Source organism: Somniosus microcephalus, chromosome 1 (assembly GCF_052327205.1).
Source record: "Somniosus microcephalus isolate GS21.2 chromosome 1, FLI_Smic_1.0, whole genome shotgun sequence".
In the NCBI taxonomy this organism is placed as follows: Eukaryota; Metazoa; Chordata; class Chondrichthyes; order Squaliformes; family Somniosidae; genus Somniosus; species Somniosus microcephalus.
Genome location: NC_140987.1, coordinates 437427579 through 437450927, shown reverse-complemented (window position 1 = coordinate 437450927; position 23349 = coordinate 437427579). Strand labels below are relative to the sequence as shown.

General features: G+C 44.0%; 1 protein-coding gene across 2 annotated transcripts; it reads left to right on the top strand.

The window, feature by feature from the left end:
- Positions 1-950: 950 nt before the first annotated feature.
- On the top strand, positions 951-23249 carry akap14 (A-kinase anchoring protein 14). 2 transcript variants are annotated; one of them, XM_086001041.1, is made up of 6 exons: positions 951-1040; positions 1485-1599; positions 13830-13924; positions 16670-16849; positions 19022-19074; positions 22424-23249. In XM_086001041.1, exons 2-6 carry the CDS (start codon positions 1491-1493, stop codon positions 22506-22508), a joined length of 522 nt encoding a protein of 173 aa, XP_085857167.1. In that variant the 5' UTR covers positions 951-1040; positions 1485-1490; the 3' UTR covers positions 22509-23249. The 2 variants fall into 2 exon arrangements, with proteins under 2 accessions (XP_085857167.1, XP_085857176.1); XM_086001050.1 differs by having other exon boundaries at positions 1469-1599.
- Positions 23250-23349: the final 100 nt, after the last annotated feature.

Here is a 23349-nt window from a genome sequence, read left to right as displayed (position 1 = left end):
GTTTCGGGAGTCCATCACTAGCCGGCAACGAAAGCAAAATGGCTGTGAGCTGTCAAAAGTGACAGCCTTCAGCTTTCATTGCCGGTGACAGTTCTAACTGAGTCTGTGTAGAAGGACTCAGGTTAGAAATCAGACTGTCAGTGTTTGACAGCTTCAAACAGCTGTGAAACACTGATATTTCATCTGTCAGAAATCTTGACAGATTAAATTTCAGTCTGTGTCGTCACCTGTTGCCGGGTGGCCCTTAATTGGCCTGCTGAGCCCGCTGGGTGGGCTTAACAAGGTCAATCAAGGGAAAATTGTGTGGATTGGCCGCATCTCGATGGAGGCGGGTCTAAAACCCGAAAGTTGTAGTCCCGCCTCCTTCCGGACAGCTTCAGGAAAATCGACCCTTATTTCTCTATCCAGGGATGTTGCCTGGCCTGCTGAGTTTTTCCAGCATTTTCTGTTGTCATTTCGGAATTCCAGCATCCGCAGTATTTTGCTATCGCATCAATAAGGAATCAGTTTAACAAAGCTGTCCCCTATTTAAAGAGGCACAAAAAATAAACTCTAAATTATAAATAAAACCAAAGGAAACTTAATCAAATTGAAGCATAATGTTATTATCCATGTCGACTATGCATTTCAGTCCCTCTGGTGCCCACTGTATCTGATCAAAGTATGAATGCACGAGGGTTAACGAATTGCAAATCAGTGTGAATTAGAACATTTGGTTCAATTTAAAAACATTAGAATTCCATCTTTAAGTGTTTTACTATTGTATCTCTCCATTTCCTACTCTGACTTGTTCCTTATCCGAACTCATCTTGGACCGTGAGAAGTCTCGACCTCTGGTCCGTTTCATTGGTTCTGATTCAACATTGTTACACGCCGAACGCGTCCTATTGGTGGAGATCGGCGTTGCCTTGGTTGCTGTTGTCAATATACACTTTGCGTAACCAGGATACGTTGTTCTTAACGGAATTGTTGTTGGGTGAATGGATCAAACTTCTCTGTAACGGCAACACACGCATACAGCTGAACAGTTTGGTAAAACGGTAATTATATCCATTAATCCAATTGCTCTAAAATCAGGGTTAGCAAATTTTAGATGAGCTGACTATGTGTCCACAGCCTCACAGGCCAGGCAGCATCTGTGGAGTGGGGAACAGAGGCAACTCTTCAGGTCGACGATCAGGACCACAGAACCCAGTTCTCCTTAAAGCTCATCGACCTGAAACGTTAACTCTGTTTCTCTCCCCACAGATGCTGCCTGACCTGCTGAGTGTTTCCAGCATCCCCTGTTTTTATTTCAGATGCCCAGCATCCGCAGTATTTTCCTATTGTTCCAGCACCTATTAGTATATATTTTAATCTGAAATTGGTTAATTGACTAAGGGAAGTGGGCTGCACTATGTACGAAAAATAGTATTAACAAAAATTCAACCATGAATGCTTGTTATTGGTTAACTGAAATTGTGGAAAGGTTTTATTTTACGCAGGGCATCATGGATTTCGACCCTTTCACCGAACTGTTGAAGAAACAGGCTGATATTATAATAGAGATTGTTCTGGAGAATGCCAAGAAGTACCTTGCAGATTTGCTGATGAAAGAAGGTAAGGAAAAGACCCTCACATCTTCAAATAATTCAGAAATTGCATTTATATAGCACCTGATCACATCTCTCAGGAACACCCCAAAGTGCTATACATACAATGAATTACTTCCAGAAGTATCAGCCTTGGCTCAGTGGGTAGCACTCTCGTTCGTCTCTGAGTTAGAACGTTGTGGGCTCAAGACACACTCTTGAGCACATCATTTAGGCTGACACAAGTGAGGGTGTGCCGCACTGTCGGAGGTGCCATCTTTCGGATGAGACGTTAAACCGAGGTCCCGTCTGCTCTCTCTCGTTCTCTCATCCTCCTGTTCTCTCTCTCTCAGGGTCAAATATCCAGAGGTCAATTAGAGATCGAATAATTACTTCCCTTGAGATTGGCAGTTAGGTGTAAATCCCTGACTCCTGCCGTAATGAAATAATTAGCTTCCATTCCCATTTTTAAGATTGTTTGACCTCTGTAACAAAGTATGATAGAAACATAGAAGATAGGAGCAGGAGTGGGCCATTCGGCCCCTCGAGCCTGCTCCGCCATTTAATAGCATGGCTGATCATCCAAATTCAGTACCCTGTCCCTGCTTTGATGGTATCTGTAGTGTGATGGAAGCACAGCAGACCCAAGATGTTTATTTTTGTTCTAGTAGATATCCTGTGACGTAGCTTACAGTAAAACCTTTCCCCTTGCTCACCAAACCAAATCTCCCCCCAGGCTCCCACTGCCCTATCCTGAATCTGCTCTTTTCTCCAATTTCTCTCCAATCACCCCTCATGCTTATTCTAAGCTCATTTTGTCCATGAGAGCCACCTCCTGCTCCCTTGACCCACTAAACTGCTGACCACCCAACTTCCTTTCTTGGCCCCGTGCTAGCTGACCTGGTAAATGGTCCCCTCACCTCAGGTACTGTCCCCACCCCTTTCAGAACTGCTGTCTTAAGCCCCTTCCTCACCATCCACCCGTGACCCCTCTGTCCTACTGCCTCACCTCTAATCTTGCTTGCCTCTCCAAAGTCCTTAAGCATGTTGTTGCCCCCAAATCCGTGCCCATCTTTCTCGCAACTCCCTGTTTGAATCTCTCCGATCAGATTTCCATTCCTGCCACAGCACTGAAACGAACTAAACAAAAGTCACAAATGACATTCTCGGTTATTATCCCCTCCCTCCTCGGCCTCTCTGCAGTTTTTTACACACCATCCTCCTCCAACATCTCTTCTCTGTTGTCCAGCACTGTGAGACTGCCCCGCACTTGGTTCCACTCTTACGTATCCAATCCTAGCCAGAGTAACTGCAGCAAAGGCTTATCTTCCCAACGTCAACCCCCCCTCAACCTGCACCATTATCTCTGGATCACCCAAAGACCTATCCTTGACCCTCTTCGCTTCTTCATCTACACGCAGCCCCTTGGCAACATTATCCGCAGACATGGAGTAAGCTTCCAACTGTATGTCCAGTATGGTTTGGATAGGTTGGGTGATTGGGCAGAAGCATGGCAGATGCAATATAACATGGATAAATGCAAGATTATCCACTTTGGTGTCAAAAACAAGAAGGCAGATTATTATCTGAATGGCAATAGATTGGGAGAAGGGGAAGTGCAACAAGGGCGTCCTTATGCACCAGTCGCTGAAGGTAAGCATGCAGGTGCAGCAGGCGGTTAAGAAGGCAAATGGTATGTTGGCCTTCGTAGCGAGAGGGTTTGAGTACAGGAACAAGGATGTCTTGCTGCAGTTGTACAGGGCCTTGGTGAGACCACATCTTGAGTATTGTGTGCAGTTTTGGTCGCCTTATCTGAGGAAGGATGTTCTTGCCATGGAAGGAGTTCAGCGAAGATTCACCAGGCTGATACCTGGGATGACAGGAATGACGTATGAGGAGAGATTGGGTCGATTGGGCTTATACTCGCTGGAGTTTAGAAGAATGAGAGGGGATCTCATTGAAACCTATAAAATTCTGTCAGGCCTGGACAGACTAGATGCAGGAAGGATGTTCCCGATGGCCGGGGAGTCCAGAACTAGGGGTCATAGTCTAAGGATAAGGGGTAAGCCATTTTGGACAGAGATGAGGAGGAATTTCTTCACCCAGAGAGTGGTGAATCTGTGGAATTCTCTACCACAGAAGGCAGTGGAGGTCAATTCATTAAATATATTCAAGAAGGAGTTGGATATATTTCTTAAGGCTAAAGGGATCAAGGGATATGGGGAGAAAGCAGGGACAGGGTACTGAATTTGGATGATCAGCCATGATCTCATTGAATGGCGGAGCAGGCTCTAGGGGCCGAATGGCCTACTTCTGCTCCTATCTTCTATGTTTCTATGTTTCTATGAATGCTGCGACTGCCAGCTCTACCTCACCACCACCTGTCTCAACTCCTCTACTGTCTCTGTGTTGTCAGATTGCTTGTCCGATATCCAGTCTTGGATGAGCCACAATTTCCTCCAGTTGTTGGGAAGACCCAAGCCATCATCTTCGGCCCCCACCACAAACTCCGTACCTCTTGCTACTGATTCCATTCCCCTCCATGGCCATTGACTCAGGTGGAACCATACTTATACTCGCCATCACAAAGACTGTCTACATCCACCTCCGTAATATCGACCGCCACCAGCCCAGGCTCAGCCCTTCTGCCGCTGAAACTTCATCCATGTCTTTGTCACTTACAGACTTGACTATTTCAATGCTCTCCTGGTCGGCCTCCCATTCGCCTCCCTCTGTTAACTTGAACTCATCAAGATGATGCTGTCCTTCTCCTATCTGCTCACATATCACCCTGCCCTTGCTGACCGATCTTAACACCCAGCCCACAACGCCTGCAATTTAAAATTCTCAAACCTTGTGTGTAAACCAGCAGATCAAAATGGGTCCAACAAGATTATCCCGCATAAAATATCTTAACATTAAAATAAATCGTTAGTTAAGAAAATAAAAGATTAGAAAATTAAAAATAGTTTTAAAAGAACTCTCCATCAATTTACATTTGTATGGTGCCTCTTGCATAGCGTCACATGTCAGTGAGAAGAAAGAGGCCACCAAACAGGGCGAAGAGTGACTGGGGAAGGAAGGGACAAAAGCATGATCAATTAGAGGGGTCTTTAAAAGGCTTTGAAAGAAGTGACAATATGGCGAAGCAGAGTGCTTTACAGAGAGTGTTTCACAAGGCAATGGAGCAACGACTGAAAGATTGACCACTGGTGGCATAGCAGAGGATGTGAGGAACAAACAGTAAGCCAGAGTCAAGGGAGTGGAGAAGGTGTGTTCAGGTATGTGGTTGGAAGACATCATGTAGGTAAGAAGGGGCAAGCCCGTGGAGGAATCTGCAAACAAGGACTTCAATAATAATAATAATCATAATCAACTTTATTGTCATTGTTAGTGCACAAGTGCAGTACAACGAAATGTAGGCTTGCGGCTCCCGAGAGTGTACATTTAGATTAAGACATTTAAACTCAATACATTGGGGAACACAGAGCTAGTGGAGCTTGTGGAGCTTGAGTGTGGAAAAAGCCACAAGCCACAGGGTTTTGAATTAATTGAAGTTCGCGACTGGTAAAGGAGGGGAGCACAGTGACGAAGACAATCAAGATCAGTGCTCAATGTGATGAAGGAATAGATTAGAATTTCAGCAGCAGAGGAAGCGAGGTAGGAACTATAAATGGACCATGGTCCTGAAGTGGATAAAAGACTGGACGTGGGGCATAAGGAATTGCTCAGAGTTAAAGCGGATCCGGAAGTTGCGGACCACCTGATTCAGCCTGAGCAGGCAGCTAGGAAGGCTGATTGAAGCAGTGCCAGAGCAATGAAGGTGCTGGCGGGAAGCAGCTTCGGTTTTGCTACGGTTGAACTGGAGGATGGTATGACTCATCCAGGTGTTGATGTTGGGGAGTTACTCCGATATTACAGTACTGTGGAGTGAGTGGTGGAGTGGAGAGGTAGAGTTGGGTGTCAACAGCAGACTTGTGAAAGCCGAGCCTGTGCCACCCAGGGGTATCCGTAGGCGATTAATAGGAAAAAGATCTATTTTGATAAATCTACGTGCACTGGGTTTCCTCTGGTCTGATTACCTGAGCTGTCTTCAGATGCCACTAATACGACTTTTTATTTCGGACCAGTGTGTGATGTTTATCTGGACAGTCACAGTTGAGACAAAAGATGGACAGTGTACAGGTCCCATGAGATAGAATCATAGAATCCTACAGCACAGATGCAAGCCATTCGGCCCATCGTGCCTGTGCCGGCTCTTTGAAAGAGTTCTCCAATTAGTCCCACTTCCCTGCTCTTTCCCCATAGTCCTGCAAATTAGTCCTCTTCAAGTACATGTCCATTTGCCTTTTGAAAGTTCCCATGGAATCTGATTCCACCACCCTTTCAGGTAGTGCGTTCCAGATCATACAACACTCTGTGTGAAGAAATTTCTCCTCATTTCCCCTCTGGTTCTTTTGCCTATTATTTTTAATTTGAGTCCTCTGGTTACTGACCCACTGCCAGAGGAAGCAGTTTCTCTTTATTTGCTCTATCAAAATCCCTCATGATTTTGAACACCTGTATTAAATCTCCTCTTAACCTTCTCTGCTCTAAGGAGAACAACCCCAGCTTCTCCAGTCTCTCCACATCACTGACGTCCCTCATCCCTGGTACCATTCTAGTAAACCTCCTCTGTACCCTCGCCAAGGTCTTGACATCCTTCCTAAAGTGTGGTGCCCAGAATTGCCCACAACACTCCAGCTGTGTGAGAATCTAAAACTAGGGGCCATAAATACAGGATAGTTGCTAATGAATCCAATTGGGAAATCAGTAGAAATGTCTTTACTCAGAGAGTGGTTAGAATATGGAACTCGCTACCACAGGAAGTGGTTGAGGCAAATAGCTTAGATGCTTTCAAAAGGAAACTAGACGAGTACATGAGAGAAAAGGGAATAGGAAGATATGCTGAAAAGCTGAGCTGAGGCAGATGGAGTGGGAGGAGACTCGTGTCGAGTATAAACACCAGCACAGACTAGCTGGGTCGAATGGCCTGTTTCCGTGTTGTATATTCTGTGTTATCCTAGGTATAGTAGAATGACTTGAGATCTAGATTATATTTTGTAAATGGATTTAACTTGATTTCAGATGAATTTGTAACTAATTAGTCTTGATTTTTTCATTAACTTCTTTAGTTTAGTGTCTCCTTATCTCCTATTTATTATTTACGTACACCAGATTTTTATTTAATGCAATTCAGATCCCTTTAACGTTGGTAACTTCTATTTAGTTCACTTGCGAACAAGGCCCTTGCCATCCATGAGCTTATCGTGGATGACTGCATCGACATCGTGGTCTTGACGGAAACTTGGTTGAGCGGTGATGATACCTTACCCTTAAATGAAGCCTCCCCGCCTGGCGAGACCTTCCGCCACTTGCCCCGCTCAGACCGCCGTGCTGGCAGCGTGGCTCTCATCACTAAATCACACCTTGGTCTGTCCCCCACTTTCTCCTGCTTTGAGCAGCTCACCTTATTCCACCCCTCTCACCTCTCATTTTAAATTCTTGTTCTCTACCGCGCACCCAAGTACCATAACATTTTATTACTGAGATATCTTCACTGTTCTCCTCCCTCAGCCTCTGCGCCAAACGACTTCTCATCCTCGGTGATTTCAACCTCCATCTCAATTCATCGTGCTCTCTCTTTTAAGTAACCGATCGGGGGGTACTAACTTTTGCGTCTACATCAGCTTGTTTTTGTCACTGTTGTTGGACACATTGACCTGAACATGCACTTGTACTGGGACCTGGAAAATGTCACATGAGAAGGTCCAGCAAAACAAAGAAGGATCCAGGAAAGGACAACACTTTAGCCCAGGCCCCTGGGAGAGGGTAAGCCTGTGGAGAAAAATGTACAGGGCAGATTTCTAGCAGCAGATGGCATTTTTATGAGGAGGTTTAAATATTCTTTTGTGAACCACTTAAGATTTTTTATGTGTTGTCATGTTACAAAAGTTATTTTTTAGTACCTGACGCAAGCTTTCAAAGAAACTGGAAAATCTTTTTGAGAAATGTGGTTGCTTTTGTGGGAGTTGCCAGTTGTTGATTGGTCATTTTCTTTCTTGATTATCTTCATTGCTTCAGAGTGAGTGCAAGTGTTTATAAAAATACCTATTTTTTTCCACACAGTGGTTTTCATTGAGCCAATGTCATGATTCATATGACAGATGGTGGTTTGTGATTTTTAATCAATAGTACATTTGCGTTTACCTTAATTTTTTTCCTAACAGAAACTTTCAAGGTATAACACCTTAAGAACATAAGAAATAGGAGCAGGAGGCCATTCGGCCCTTCGAGTCTGCTCCACCATTCAATAAGATCATGGCTGATCTTCTACCTCATCTCCACTTTCCTGCACTATCCCCATATCCCTTGATTCCCTTAATATCCAAAAATTCTACTGGTCTCTATCTTGAATATACTCAATGACTGAGCATCCACAGCCCCCTGGGGTAGAGAATTCCAAAGATTCACCACCCTCTGAGTGAAGAAATTTTCCTCATCTCAGTCCGAAATGGCCGACCCTTTATTCTGAGACTGTGACCCCTGGTTCGAGACTCCCCAGCCAGGGGGAAACATCCTCCCTGCATCTACCCTGTCAAGCCCAGGAAGAATCTATCTGTCAATGAGAAACAGATGCATACTGTACCCAAGTCTTTTGTAGATAGATAATACAAGTTTCACCATTAGCGCTTAGATGGATGAGTATTTTTGTTGTGTAGTATATGTTACACTTAAATTCTAATATGTAGGTTTGTACTTTAAATACTAATGTAATAATTAACTGGTAATTCATCTCCGCGCTGTTTCCAGAATGATGTTGGTGCAGAATGGCTGCCACATTTGCCTACACAGCAGTAAATGAACTCCAATAGTAGTTGATAGATGAGTTGATGGCACAAATAGAAATAAATGGGTCTGATCTGATAGCTATTACAGAGATGTGGTTGCAAGGTGACCAAAGCTGGGAACTGAATAGTCAGGGGTATTTGACATTTTGGAAGGATAGGCAGAAAGGAAACGGAGGTGGGGTAGCTCTGATAATAAAGGATGAGATCAGTGCAGTGGTGAGAAATGATATTGGCTCAGAAGATCAAGATGTAGAATTAGTTTGGGTGGAGATAAGAAATAGTAAGGGAAAGAAGTTACTGGTGGGCGTAGTCTTTCGGCCCCCTAACAGTAGCTACACTGTAGGACAGAGTAGAAATCAAGAAATAATGGGGGCTTGCTTGTAAGAAAGGTACTGCAATAATCATGGGCAATTTTAATCTTTATATAAATTGGACAAATCAAATTGGCAAGCATAGCCTTGAGGACAAGTTCATAGAGTGTATTCGAGATGGTTTCTTAGAACAATGCGTTGTGGAACCAAGCAGGGAGCAGGCTATTTTAGATCTGGTAATGTGTAATGAGACAGGATTAATTAATGATCTCATTGTAAAGGATCCTCTAGGGAAGAGTGATCATAGCAATTTCAAATTCAGTTTGAGGGTGAGAAACTTGGGTCTGAAACTAGTGCCCTAAACTTAAATAAAGGCAATTACAAGGGTATGAAAGCAGAGTTGGCTAAAGTGGACTGGGAAAATAGATTAAAGGGTAAGATGGTAGATAAGCAGTGGCAGACATTTAAGGAGATATTTCATAACTCTCAGCAAAGGTTTATTCCAGTGAGAAAGAAAGACTCTATGTGAAGGATGAACCATCCGTGGCTAACTAAGGAAGTTAAGGATGGTATCAAATTGAAAGAAAATGCATACAATGTTGTGAAGATTAGTGGTAGGCCAGAGGATTGGGAAATTTTTAGAAACCAGCAAAGGATGACTAAAAAAATAATAGAGGGAGAAGATAGATTATGAGAGTAAACTAGCAAAAAATATAAAAAAACAGACAGTAAGAGCTTCTACAGGTATATAAAAAGGAAGAGAGTAGCTAAAGTAAATGTTGATCCCTTAGAGGATGAGACGGGAATTAATAATGGGAAACAAGGAAATGGAAGAGACTTTGAACAAATATTTTGTATCGGTCTTCAAGGTAGAAGAAAATAAAAACATCCCAATACTAATTGATAATCAAGGGGCTATAGGGAGGGAGGAACTTAAAACATTCACTATCACTACAGAAAAAGTACTAGGTAAACTAATGGGACTAAAGGCTGACAAGTCCCCTGGACCTGATAGCCTGCATCCTAGGGTCTTAAAAGAAGTGGCTGCAGAGATAGTGGATGCGTTGGTTGTAATCTACCAAAATTCCCTGGATTCTGGAGAGGTCCCAGCAGATTGGAAAACTGCAAATGTAATGCCCCTATTCAAGAAAGGAGGGAGACAGAAAGCAGGGAACTATAGGCCAGTTAGCCTAACATCTGTCATTGGGAAAATGATGGAATCCATTATTAAGTAAGTAATAGCAGGACATTTAGAAAATCATAAGACAATCAAGCAGAGTCAACATGGTTTTATGAAAGGGAAATCGTGTTTGACAAATTTACTTGCATTCTTTGAGGATGTAACGAGCAGGGTGGATAAAGGGGAACCAGTAGATGTAGTGTATTTGGATTTCCAGAAGGCATTCGATAAGGTGCCACATAAAAGGTTACTGCACAAGATAAGAGCTCACGGGGTTGAGGGTAATATATTAGCATGGATAGAGGATTGGCTAACTAACAGAAAACAGAGAGTCAGGATAAATGGGTAATTTTCAAGTTGGCAAACTGTAACTAGTGGAGTGCCGCAGGGATCAGTGCTGGGGCCTCAACTATTTACAATCTATATTAATGATTGGCTGAAGGGACCGAATGTACTGTAACCAAATTTGCTGATGATACAAAGATAGGTGGGTTAGTAAGTTGTGAGGAGGACACAAAGTGTCTGCAGAGGGATATAGATAGGTTAAGTGAGTGGGCAAAAATTTGGCAGATGGAGTATAATGTGGGTAAATGTGAGGTTATTCACTTTGGTAGGAAGAATAAAAAAGCAAATTATTATTTAAATGGAGAGAGACTACAGAATGCTGCGGTACAGAGGGATCTGGGGGTCCTCGTACATGAAACACACAAAGTTAGCATGCAGATACAGCAAGTAATTAGGAAGGCAAATGGAATGTTGGCCTTTATTGCAAGGGGAATGGAGTATAAAAGTAGGGAAGTCCTGTTACAACTGTACAGGGCGCTGGTGACACCACACCTGGCGTACTGCGTACAGTTTTGGTCTCCTTATTTAAGGAAGGATATATTTGCATTGGAGGCAGTTCAGAGAAGGTTCACTAGGTTGATTCCTGAGGTGAAGGGGTTGTCTTACGAAGGGGACTTCAATCACATAAACCTAAAAACTGTACTACCGAAATTCCACCAGAATGTCTCCTGCCCCACAAGAGGGGAGAACACACTGGATCAAGTCTACACGAGCATTGTAGACGCTTATAAGGCCATTCCCTGCCCCCACCTTGGGAAGTCTGACCACCTCTCCCTATTTCTAGTCCCGGCATACAAACCGCTCATCAAAAGAGGGAGAACATCAGTGAGAGCAGTGAAAGTATGGCCAGAGGGGGCAGTATCGGAGCTTCAGGACTGCTTCGAATGCACTGATTGGGGCATGTTTGCCCATAATGACATCGAGGAATACGCATCCACAGTGCTATTCTACATCAACAGCTGCGTCGAGGTCGTCACGACCCATAAAAATATCAGGACATACCCCAACCAGAAACCCTGGATGAACGGAGAGGTCCGCTCACTGTTGAAAGCACGCGACGCAGCATTTAAATCTGGCGACGCGGCGGCTTACAGTGCAGCTAGGACCAACCTAAAAAAGGGTATCAGGACTGCCAAAAGGAAACAGACACTGCAGATAGAGGATCACTTCCGCAACAACTCGGACCCCCGGCGCATGTGGCAAGGCATCCAGTCCATCACTGACTACAAGGGCAAAAACACCAGCCCCCTGGTTAGCGATGCCTCCCTTCCGGAGGAGCTTAACAACTTCTACGCTCGCTTCGACAGGGACAACAGGGAGCCGGCTACCAAAGCCTTGCCACCCCCGGAAGACCAGGTGCTCACTCTGTCGACCTCCGACGTAAGGGGTGTTCTACGCGGAGTGAACACACGAAAGGCTGCTGGACCGGATAGCATCTCTGGACGGGTACTCAAGGAATGTGCTGATTAGCTGGCTGATGTCTTCACCGCCATCTTCAATCTGTCATTGGCCCAGGCAGTAGTCCCTACATGCTTCAAGACCGCTACCATTATTCCTGTGCCAAAACAAACGGCTGTGACGTGCCTGAACGACTATCGACCTGTCGCACTCACACCCATCATAATGAAGTGTTTCGAGAGACTGGTCTTAGCCCACATCAAAGCCAGTGTTCCTGCCTCTCTTGACCAACACCAGTTTGCCTATCGTGCAAACAGATCAACGGAGGATGCAATCACAACTGCTCTACACTTGGCACTGAATCACTTAGATGGTAAGGAGACCTACATCAGAATGCTGTTCATAGGCTACAGCTCAGCATTCAACACTATCGTCCCCAACAAGCTGGCCGCCAAACTCCAAACTCTTGGCCTGAACACTTCCCTCTGCAACTGGACCCTGGACTTCCTAACAAACAGACCCCAGTCTGTCAAATTAGGTAACCACACCTCCCCCCCCCGACCCTGAACACGGGGGCCCCACAAGGATGTGTGCTGAGCCCCCTCCTCTACTCCCTCTTCACCCACGACTGTGTGGCTGTTAATGGTTCCAACACCATCATCAAGTTTGCGGATGACACCACGGTAGTAGGCCAGATCACCAACAACGATGAGTCAGCCTACAGGGAGGAGGTCCAGCATCTCGTGAAGTGGTGCGCCGATAACAACCTGGCCCTTAACATCAAGAAAACCAAAGAAATCATTGTGGACTTCAGGAAGTCCAAAGGCGGAAGTCACACCCCCATCCACATCAATGGGGCTGTGGTGGAAAGGGTGGACAGCTTTAAGTTCCTCGGAGTCCACATCACGGAAGACCTCTCCTGGTCCCTCAACACCTCCTCTCTGGTGAAGAAGGCCCAGCTGCGCCTATATTTCCTAAGGAGGCTGAAGGGATGTAACCTGTCACCCCTGATCCTCTCTAACTTTTACCGCTGCACTATAGAGAGCATCCTGACAAATTGTATCACAGTATGGTATGGCAGCTGTAGCTACTATGACCGGAAAGCCCTGCAGCGGGTAGTCAAAACTGCCCAATGCATTACCGGCACCCGGCTACCGACCATAGAGCACATATACCAGAAACGCTGTCTACGGAGGTCACGGTCCATCATCAAAGACCCTACCCACCCCAGCCACAGTCTGTTCGCCCTCCTGCCATCTGGGAGACGCTACAGATGCATTCGCACCCGTACGACCAGATTTAGGAACAGCTTCTTTCCCAGGGCTGTCATCCTACTGAACTCCACAAATAAACTCTAAAGCCTGCACATCTGCCAATGCACTTTATTATGGTTATGTTTATGTTAATATACTACAAGCCAAATGTATGTTGAATGTTTAAATGTCTTAATCCAAATGTACACTCTCGGGAGCCGCAAGCCTACATTTCATTGTACTGCACTTGTGCACTAACAATGACAATAAAAGTTGATTTGATTTGATTTGAAGAAAGGTTGTGCAGGTTGGGCCTATAATCATTGGAGTTTAGAAGAATGAGCGGTGATCTTATTGAAACATATAAGATTCTGAGGGGGCTTGACAGGGTTAGATGCTGAGAGGTTGTTTCCCCTTGTGGGGGAATCTGGAACTAGGGGGCATAGTTTCAGAATAAGTGGTCACCCATTTAAATCGGCAATGAGGAGGAATTTCTTCTCTCAGAGGGTCGTGAATCTTTGGAATTCTCTACCCCAGAGAGCTGTGGAGGCTGGGTCATTTAATATATTCAATTTAGACAGATATTTGCGCTACAGGGGAGTCGAGGATTATGGGGAGCGGGCAGTGAAGTGGAGTTGAGGCCAAGATCAGATCAGCCATGATCTTATTGAATGGCGGAGCAGGCTCAAGGGGCCGAATGGCCTACTCCTGCTCCTATTTCTTATGTTCTTATTATGTGAAGCACGTAGAGATGTCTTGATGTAATAAGCTGTATACATAAATGCAAATGTTCTTATTTTATTTAATTAGCATTTTGTGTTACTATTGTCTTCAAACAATTCTTTGATCACTTATACCTTTGCATATTTTTCTTTTGAAAGGAAAAAGTCCTTTTGTAATCAGTAACATCCAATGGATTACATGCAAAGAATTCACAGTTTCCATTGGGGCGAGACAAATAGAAGAATATATTTCTGTAAGTTTTGTATATAGATAATGTGTGATCTGCAGGGTTGTTTTGTGCCATGATTTGTTTTTTTTGTTCCTTTATTTTGGCTATCTTCTTCCCCTCTCCTTTTTTCAGTTCCCCTTATACCAGAAACCATTCCACAGCAGATAACGGATAGGGATCCCCTCAGCCTTTGCCATTCTGTGATCAGCTTCTCAAATGTGTGCAGTTGCAAACCAAGGTAACTCGCTCTGCCCATTTTCCCCACCTGTTCAGGACAGCTTTGCTAGTGTGGGGAACCTGCCTTGCTCATTGAAACATATAAGATTCTGAGGGGGGATTGACAGGATAGATGCTCAGAGATTGTTTCCCCTGGCTGGAGAGTCTAGAACTAGGAGGCATCAGGATAAAGGGTCGGCCATTTAAGACTGAGATGAGGAGGAATTCCTTCACTCACAGGGTTGTGAATCTTTGGCGTTCTCTGCCCCAAAGAGCTGCGGATGCTCAGTCGTTGAGATAGATTTTTGGACTCTAAAGGCATCAAGGGATATGGGGATTGGGCGGGAAAGTGGAGTTGAGGTCGAAGATCAGCCATGATCTTATTGAATGGTGGAGCAGGCTCGAGGGGCCGTATGGCAGAGCAGGCTTGAGGGGCCGTATGGCGGAGCAGGCTCGAGGGGCCGTATGGCGGAGCAGGCTCGAGGGGCCGTATGGCGGAGCAGGCTCGAGGGGCCGTATGGCGGAGCTGGCTCGAGGGGCCGTATAGACGACTCCTGCTCCTAATTCTTATGTTCTTGTGTGGAGAATCATGGGTTTGAACCCAAACGCTATCATACTGTTAACTAGTTCTGGTGCTGTGGTGATAGTGACGTGAATGTTAATATAATAGGATTCAATAATAAAAAATTTATTTTTAATGTAAGTATATTAAGTGAATGCAAGAACAGTTATAAATTGTGCAGTTTTCATAACAGTTTGTTTCGGGGCAACTCTTCAAAAAGTATTGTTATTTAATTAATGTAATGATGGCTAACATTAACTGCCGTTGAAAACTTAACATTAGAAAGAATACACTGGCAGGGAAATGCTGTATTTATACTACACAGAAGATTGTTTATAGTAGAGTCGGCTGTGGCTCAGTGGGTAGCATTCTCTCTCTCGCGTCTGAGTCAGAAGGTTGTGGGTTCAAGTCCCACTGCAGGAGACTTGAGCACAAAAATCTAGGTTGACACTCCAGTGCAGTGCTGAGGGAGTGCTGCACTGTCAGAGGTGCCGTCTTTCGGATGAAATGTTAAACCGAGGCCCTGTCTGCTCTCTCAGGTGAATGCGAAAAGATCCCATGGCACTGTTTCAAAGAAGAGTGGGGAGTTATTGCTGGTGTCCTGGCCAATATTTATCGCTCACCCAACATCACTAAAACAGATTGGCCTTGAATTTGACCCATGAAATATTTCCGAATTTACCTCTTGGTTCCACAGCGGCGGAGAGTTCGGGTCCAGGGCATCCAGGTGTACGTCTGCATAAAGGCCCAGGGATTCAGACAGTTCGGAAGCGTCCCAGGGATCACGTGGGCCAGGTCCTCCAATGAGAAAGGAGGATTCCATTGCAGTCATTTCCGAACGGAATCCCCTTATGACATGCAATGGAATCCTCAAATAATGAAACAATTTAGAAAACTCTAATAAAAATAAATGTTCTCATTTTCAAATGTAATTAAAAGTCCCTTCAATACAGCAAATATAATAAAAATTAAATTTTTTGAAAAATTATTTTAAACATTTTAATCCAGGCCAAAATTTGCATAAAGTAATTTTAAGTGTTTGTGCATCATTTTTGATTTTTGAATTTTTGATTTTTATTAACCCTTACACTGGTGAAAGCAGGCCCTACGCCTGCTTTTACCAGCTGTAAGAGTTTTGTGGGCAATTGCTGGGCAGTAGTTGGGCAAATAGCCCCTCTCTGTGCCAGCGAAAGTGATTTCTCAATCGGTTCGGTAGATCTGTTTAAGGCGAACCTTGACAGATCGCAAGTTCTGTGTTTTCGCGCCTGTGCAGTGCGTGTGGAAACCCAAAACTTGCGGGGCCTTTCAGAAGGCTTACGACGGCCTACGCTGAATTTGGGTGAGCATGTAATAGCCTAATTTCTTAATACAGTATTCAGAGAAGATATTAAAAATGCTGCTTTGACCACACTCATGGTGAGGACATCTTGCTGTACACTGTTAGACAAAAGTTGTTAGCTTTTGCATTTTTAATTTCTATATATGATAATGCTGATACGCCAGTTATTTGACATCTACATTTAACTTACAAGAAATACACAGTGGTAGCATTGGGGGAGGAGGCGGTGGGGGGGCGGTTACTGCAGTCACCCCTAGTGTCCCAGGGTTAAGGAAGGAACAAATCAGCCAGGGTTCCCAGTTCTGGGTGCGTTTCAGTGATCCCCACCAGAAATTGTACGCGTGTGGTCATTGGGTGAGGATATGGGATACAATTCGACTTGACTGTAATGCTTTCTGCGTTTAACGACCCTGCTGACAATCGTTGTTTAAGATCGCATATGTAGAATAACCACATGGGTAATTTACAGGACGGTCTTGGATGCTTGCGGAGATGGACTAAATTGAGGTGGTGGTGGTGGGGGTAGGGGGATATAAAATAGCACAGCATGCTTGGGGAAGCATTTCACAACCACTAAAACATCTTGCGTTCCATTTCCTGACAGTAAATTAACTGCAATTTCATTAATCACAATTGCGCTGTACTCTAACAGACCTGGGAGTTTTCCAATTGCTGGCTTCACTGCCTGGACTACCTGAATGAAGAGGAACTAGAATACCATATTCATCATCATTATCGTGTACGCTGGAGTATACCAACTCGGAGGAAGCCCATCCCACGAGCAATGGCCTGTACTTATTTTATTATTGAAATCTCTAAAGTTAAACCACCTGTGAGTAAAAGTGTACAGTAAATCCACACCTTCATATTGATGAATTTTCATGCTCTATATGGTTAGTACTACAGGGTTTTCCACAGAGGCAACTTAGACCAGCAGCTGAGGAAGGCTGATGCTCAGAGCTTAAGGGTGAATTGCTGTGATTCATTTTGCTGTAGCATACTGTGCAAGAATTGAAACAGGTGGACTCTGCATCAGGAAAGGATTGAAGATGTTTGTGTGCACCAGTGGGACCACTGGGGACACAATGTACACCAGGGATCAGTGCCTTTACCTTCTAAATCATTAGGGACTCAATGTAGATCAGGGATCAGTGCCTTTACCCACTAAACCAATGGGGATTCAATGTAGATCAGGGATCAGTGCCTTTACCCACTAAACCATTGGGGACTCAATGTAGACCAGGGATCAGTGCCTTTACCCACTAAACCATTAGGGACTCAATGCAGACCAGGGATCAGTGCCTTTACCCACTAAACCATTGGGGACTCAATGTAGACCAGGGGTCAGTGCCTTTACCCAGTGCCTTTACCCACTAAACCATTAGGGACTCAATGCAGACCAGGGATCAGTGCCTTTACCCACTAAACCATTAGGGACTCAATGGAGACCAGGGATCAGTGCCTTTACCCACTAAACCATTGGGGACTCAATGTAGACCAGGGATCAGTGCCTTTACCCACTAAACCATTAGGGACTCAATGGAGACCAGGGATCAGTGCCTTTACCCACTAAACCATTGGGGACTCAATGTAGACCAGGGATCAGTGCCTTTACCCACTAAACCATTGGGGACTCAATGTAGACCAGGGATCAGTGCCTTTACCCACTAAACCAATGGGGATTCAATGTAGACCAGGGATCAGTGCCTTTACCCACTAAACCATTGGGGACTCAATGTAGACCAGGGATCAGTGCCTTTACCCACTAAACCAATGGGGATTCAATGTAGACCAGGGATCAGTGCCTTTAACCACTGAACCATTAGGGACTCAATGTAGACCAGGGATCAGTGCCTTTACCCACTAAACCATTAGGGACTCAATGCAGACCAGGGATCAGTGCCTTTACCCACTAAACCATCAGGGACTCAATGTAGATCAGGGATCAGTGCCTTTACCCACTAAACCATTGGGGACTCAATGTAGACCAGGGATCAGTGCCTTTACCCACTAAACCATTGGGAACTCAATGTAGACCAGGGATCAGTGCCTTTACCCACTAAACCATTAGGGGCTCAATGTAGACCAGGGATCAGTGCCTTCACCCACTAAATCATTGGGAGCTCAATGTAGACCAGGGATCAGTGCCTTTACCCACTAAACCATTAGGGACTCAATGTAGATCAGGGATCAGTGCCTTTACCCACTAAATCATTGGGAGCTCAATGTAGACCAGGGATCAGTGCCTTTACCCACTAAACCATTGGGGGCTCAATGAAGACCAGGGATCAGTGCCTTTACCCACTAAACCATTAGGGACTCAATGTAGACCAGGGATCAGTGCCTTTACCCACTAAACCATTGGGGACTCAATGTAGACCAGGGATCAGTGCCTTTACTCACTAAACCATTGGGGACTCAATGTAGACCAGGGATCAGTGCCTTTATCCAGTAAACCATTGGGGACTTAATTCTTTCAGTTAATGTTTTGAAGCATTAATAATAGATAATTAATTCATTCTTAACCTGGTCTTCTCAGCTTTAAATGAGAGTAATGCCAAAGGTTGAAGAATCAATGTTTGCTGCCTAGGGAATGATGGTTATGTGTTCCTAGGAGCCCTTTCCAGCGATTAGAGGTATAAATAGCCGTGTGCAGTGAGTGAAGCACTGGTTGCTATGGGTTGACCATTACTGGGTTTGGGGCTTTTAATCCAGCTTTTCAGAAAATGTTTCCATGTTCTTCTGATTCTCGAGCTCCAGCTCAATGCTCGGTTGACATTGCAATCTGTCTCGTCAGTGCTAATACTCAGAATAACGTGTAACTCTCCAACTTTGTGTACTTGAATTTCTGATGCACACGTTACTGAAGTCCTGAAGGATTAAACCAAAGCAGTAACAAGTACAGAAAAGCATTAACCCGTTAAATAGTAAATGTAACTTGCAGCTTTGAAAATGGACATAGTGTTAAGCATTTAATTGAGCATGTATCTTTTGATGTTTTTAGGTTTTTCCAGTTGAAGTTTACTTCTTTTTAGAATCAAACAAACTCATGCACAGGTAAGCAATTTATTTATAAATTATAGCAATTGTCCAGGTGTTTTTATTCGTTCTCAGGATGTGGGTGGCGCTGGCAAGGCCGGCATTTATTGCCCATCCCTGGTGGCCTTGAGAAGGTGTTGATGGGCCTTCTTCTTGAACAGCGGTTTTGATATAACCGAGTGGCTTGCTAAGCCACTCCAGAGGGCAGTTAAGAGTCAAACACATTGCTGTGGCACTGGAGTCACAGAGACCAGACCGGGCAAAGATGGCAGGTTTCCTTCCCTAAAGGACATTAGTGAACCAGTTGGGTTTTTACGACAATCTGACAGCTTCGTGGTCACTTTTACTGACACCAGCTGTTTATTTCCAGATTTTATTAAACTGAATTCAATTCTCAAACTGCCACAGTGGGATTTGAACTCATTCTCTGGATTCCTAGTCCAGTAACACAAATCACTACACTATCGTACACTGGACCTTCATGAAAGTGGCCTTCCTTTCAGAAGGCTTCAACTTCCCTGGGTACAATGGTAGCTTTTCATCCCAAATGAGGGAACGATTACTGGTCATGAAATAAGTTCTTTTATTGGTGGGATGTAGTAATACATAGAGCAGGCATATTCAACCTGCAGCCTCTGAACCCTGTCAATATTTTAAATTAAAACATTTTTTTTCATTTATTGCTAGTTTGAGTTGTTATCCCCACTTTGGAGTGATTATATTGGCCCAGAAATTCGGGTCGGGGGCTTCCCGCGGGTGCAAGCCTCCGACCTGCACTTACCTAGCGCGCCGGCCGTTGAGCTGTGGGCCCGCGTGGGATTCCGATCCTGGGCCTGCTCCGACTGCCGGCGCGCAGTGCTTGCGTATCCCAGGGGCGCAGTTAGTTCGAAGCGTCCCCTGGGATCACGTGGGCCATGGAGAGCCAATGGTAGTAGAGAATCTGTATTCATAGATTTGACAGGAAGATCTGTCAAATCTATGAATACAATTCAGCCCCAAAACATCACTAAAACTTCAAATACATTTTTTAAAAATCACATTTTTAAAATAACTATAAATTACATAAAATAACTATTTTAAACAATAATTAATTACAGTTTCTAACTGTGCTAAAAATAAACACCTTTCTTTAAAGTATTAAAAAATAATAAACCTGTGGAAAAAATGTTTTAGCTTAACTTAATTCACCACTTACCTGGTTAAAAGCAGGCCTTGCGACTGCTTTTTAAAAGCGTAGCTCCTGGAGACTTACCCTCCTGGAGAAACCTGCCAAAAAAATGGAAGTTCCAGACGTACACGCTGCCTCTCCGGCGCACGCGTTTGACCTGTGAACCCCTTCCTTGAAGGGAACGGAAGTTCCGGTTTCCCGCGCATGCACGAAACTGGCACTTTCATTGGGCATACGCACGAGTACCCAGCGCGTACTCACCCGTGGGGACCTGAATTTCTGGCCCAATGTTAGACCATGTGATATTGTGCTGCATAGTTTTTCAGTGCAAGATGGAGGATGAGGCTGCACAGAAGAATTTAAATAAAGCTCATCCTTGCTGCCAAGCCATTCACTAAATTGTCAGTCAACGAATCACTTCAAGCCCAACTCCTCTATTAACCAACCCATGAGAAAGGAAATGATCTGTCAGTCTCCAACATTCCTCAATGTGCCATGTTTCACTTTTGCACTCCGAGGGACCTGGGTGTCTTTATACATGAATCACAAAGTTACCATGTAGGTACAGCAAGCAATTAGGAAAGAAAATGGTATGTTAGCTTTTGTTACAAAGGGATTAGAGTATAAGAGTAAATAAGTCATACTACAATTATACAGGGCATTGGTGAGGCCATACCTGGAGTACTGTGTACAGTTCTGGTCTACTTACCTAAAGAAAGACATACTTGCCTTAGGGGGAGTGCAGCAAAGGTTCACTAGACTGGTCCCTGGGATGGGGGGATTGCCCTATGAGGAGAGATTGAGTAAACTAGGCCTATATTCCTTAGAGTTTAGAAGAATGTGGTGATCTAATTGAAACATATAAAATTCTTAAGGAGCTTGACAGAGTTAATGCTGGGAAAATGTTTGCCCTGGCTGGGGAATCTAGAACACAGGGTCACAGTCACAGGTTGGCCATTTAGGACTGAGAGGAGACATTTCTTCTCTCAAAGGGTTGTGAATCTTTGGAATTCTCCACCCCAGCGAGCTATGGATGCTCAGTCATTGAGTATATTCAAGACAGGGATTGATACATTTTTGGGAACAAAGGGAATTAAGGGATATAGGGATAGTGCAGGAAGGTGGAGTTGAGGTAGATCAGCTATGCTCTTGTTGAATGGCAGAGCAGGCTCAAAGGGCCAAATGGCCTACTCCTGCTCAGATTTCTTAGGTTCGCTGTATGTTTGTGGTGTATTTGATGTTGGTGTTAATAGTTTTGGATCCACTTGACACCTGTTATATTGTAATGTGATGGTGATGCAACACAAATTAAGTCCTTGTGTGAGGTCTAAGTCATTAAGCATAAATCACACTATCCGTCATGTAAAAGATATTAATCCAACCAAGGTTCAAATTACATTGTGAAGAGAGAGCAAAGCTCAAGAACTGAGCAGCTCAGTAAGATTGCAACCCTGAAATCACTCCCAGGTATCTTTCGTTTAAAAGTGCTTTTGGATTTTTTGGACTTTATTACATTTTTGTTCCTGTTATTTGTGGGCAGGTGATGGCATGTTGGAGTCTGGCAGCTCGTGCCTTCAGTGCTCATTGACATACTTGCCTTAGAAGGAGTACAGCAAAGCTTCACTAGACTGGTTCCTGGGATGGGGGGATTGCCCTATGAAGAGTGATTGAGTAAACTAGGCCTATATTCCTTAGAGTTTGGAAGAATAAGGTGATCTAATTGAAACATATAAAATTCTGAAGGGGCTTGACAGGATTAATGCTGAAGGATTAACAATAATGATACAATCACTAAGTTTGAGTGAGCAATCTACCAGGAAATAAGTGAATATAAATGAGAACTCAATTATTGAGCCGTAGGCCACTAAAGTAACCAAAATATTTTGTAATGTCTAAAACTAAAACCTGGTGACATTGTACATTCGAGGGCATTTGTGTAACCCGGGATGGGGTGGAGATGGAGAAGAAATAGTTTACTTTATAGCTTGAAAACTATTTGTTTGTACCAGTTACAAACTGTACTTCATGGTATCTGCAGTAATGTGTTTACCAGTATTGGTCCCTTAGGTTTACTGCCCAATGACATTAACAGCAAGTGAAAATTTTTACACAAATGCTTTGTTCCGTTGATGTCTTATTCAGACTGTACTCAGTTTTATATTAATAGCAGAAAACTAAGAAGCGTATCTTTTTTTTTAGACCTGGCCAATCGCGATTCAAAGAAAAATGGCTAAAAGACATAATCGAAAGCAAAATTCTGCTAATGGAAGAAGTGGACTTCTAGTATTTTTAGGTGTATATACAGTATTGGGTGCTTTAGGTGTGTATCTTAAAGAGTATAAAAAGGGGAGAAACTAAATAGTACTCATTATCTCTGGTTGTTTTTTTAAATTTCCACCAACTTTGTCCTTTTAAAAGGTATGGCTTACTTGCTGGGATGGTTCCATGGGCTCCAGTTGCTCTCTGGTGCCCTTGCTCAAGTTCCACTTGAGGGGCCTGGTGGTGCGAGGTGGCAGGCTATTCATTGCTGGCAAGTCTCCACTGCTGAATGCGCCCACTTATTCTTGTATATGGTGCCAACAACTCCCGCTTGCCTCATCCAAATGGGCATTCTTGATGCGTGAGTCACGACAATGAGTGTCAGCAGGCTATTCATCATTGAGATAGCATCATAGCTGCCCCTGCCCCTATCTGATGTCCATTTCTCAGTGGAGAATAGTGATTAAAAGCTGGAGCATGGGTTGGCTTTTCCTCACCCTAGCCCAGGGACACTGGAGAACAATATGTCAGTAGCCCAGCTAAGATAACTCAGCACAGGCCAGGAATCAAACCCAGGGCATTTCTGGCTTGTACAGCCAAGAAACGCTCTCGGTAATGCACTTATCCGATTGAGCCAGCATATAGCAGAGAATTGTTTTTCATATTACATTATTTTCAAAAATCAATGAATGTAAAAGAATTTAAGGAAAAATGTTTCAGTATTTTTCATACTATGGCTAAATAAACCAGTTTCATATACATAAAAGCTCCAGTGTTGCTGTTTTAATAAACAAACATGATCCGTGTGATTGAAGACACTAAAATGGATGAGAACCAAATTAGTTTCCAATTGAGCATTTATTTGG

What these genes read in the sequence shown, in the direction of transcription:
- akap14 (XM_086001041.1), top strand. Translation starts at nt 1,491, where the DNA reads ATGGATTTCGACCCTTTCACCGAACTGTTGAAGAAACAGGCTGATATT. An exon ending in AGATTTGCTGATGAAAGAAG is followed by an intron (nt 1,600 to 13,829) that starts GTAAGGAAAAGA and finishes TTCTTTTGAAAG; the next exon opens with GAAAAAGTCCTTTTGTAATC. An exon ending in TCTCTAAAGTTAAACCACCT is followed by an intron (nt 16,850 to 19,021) that starts GTGAGTAAAAGT and finishes TGATGTTTTTAG; the next exon opens with GTTTTTCCAGTTGAAGTTTA.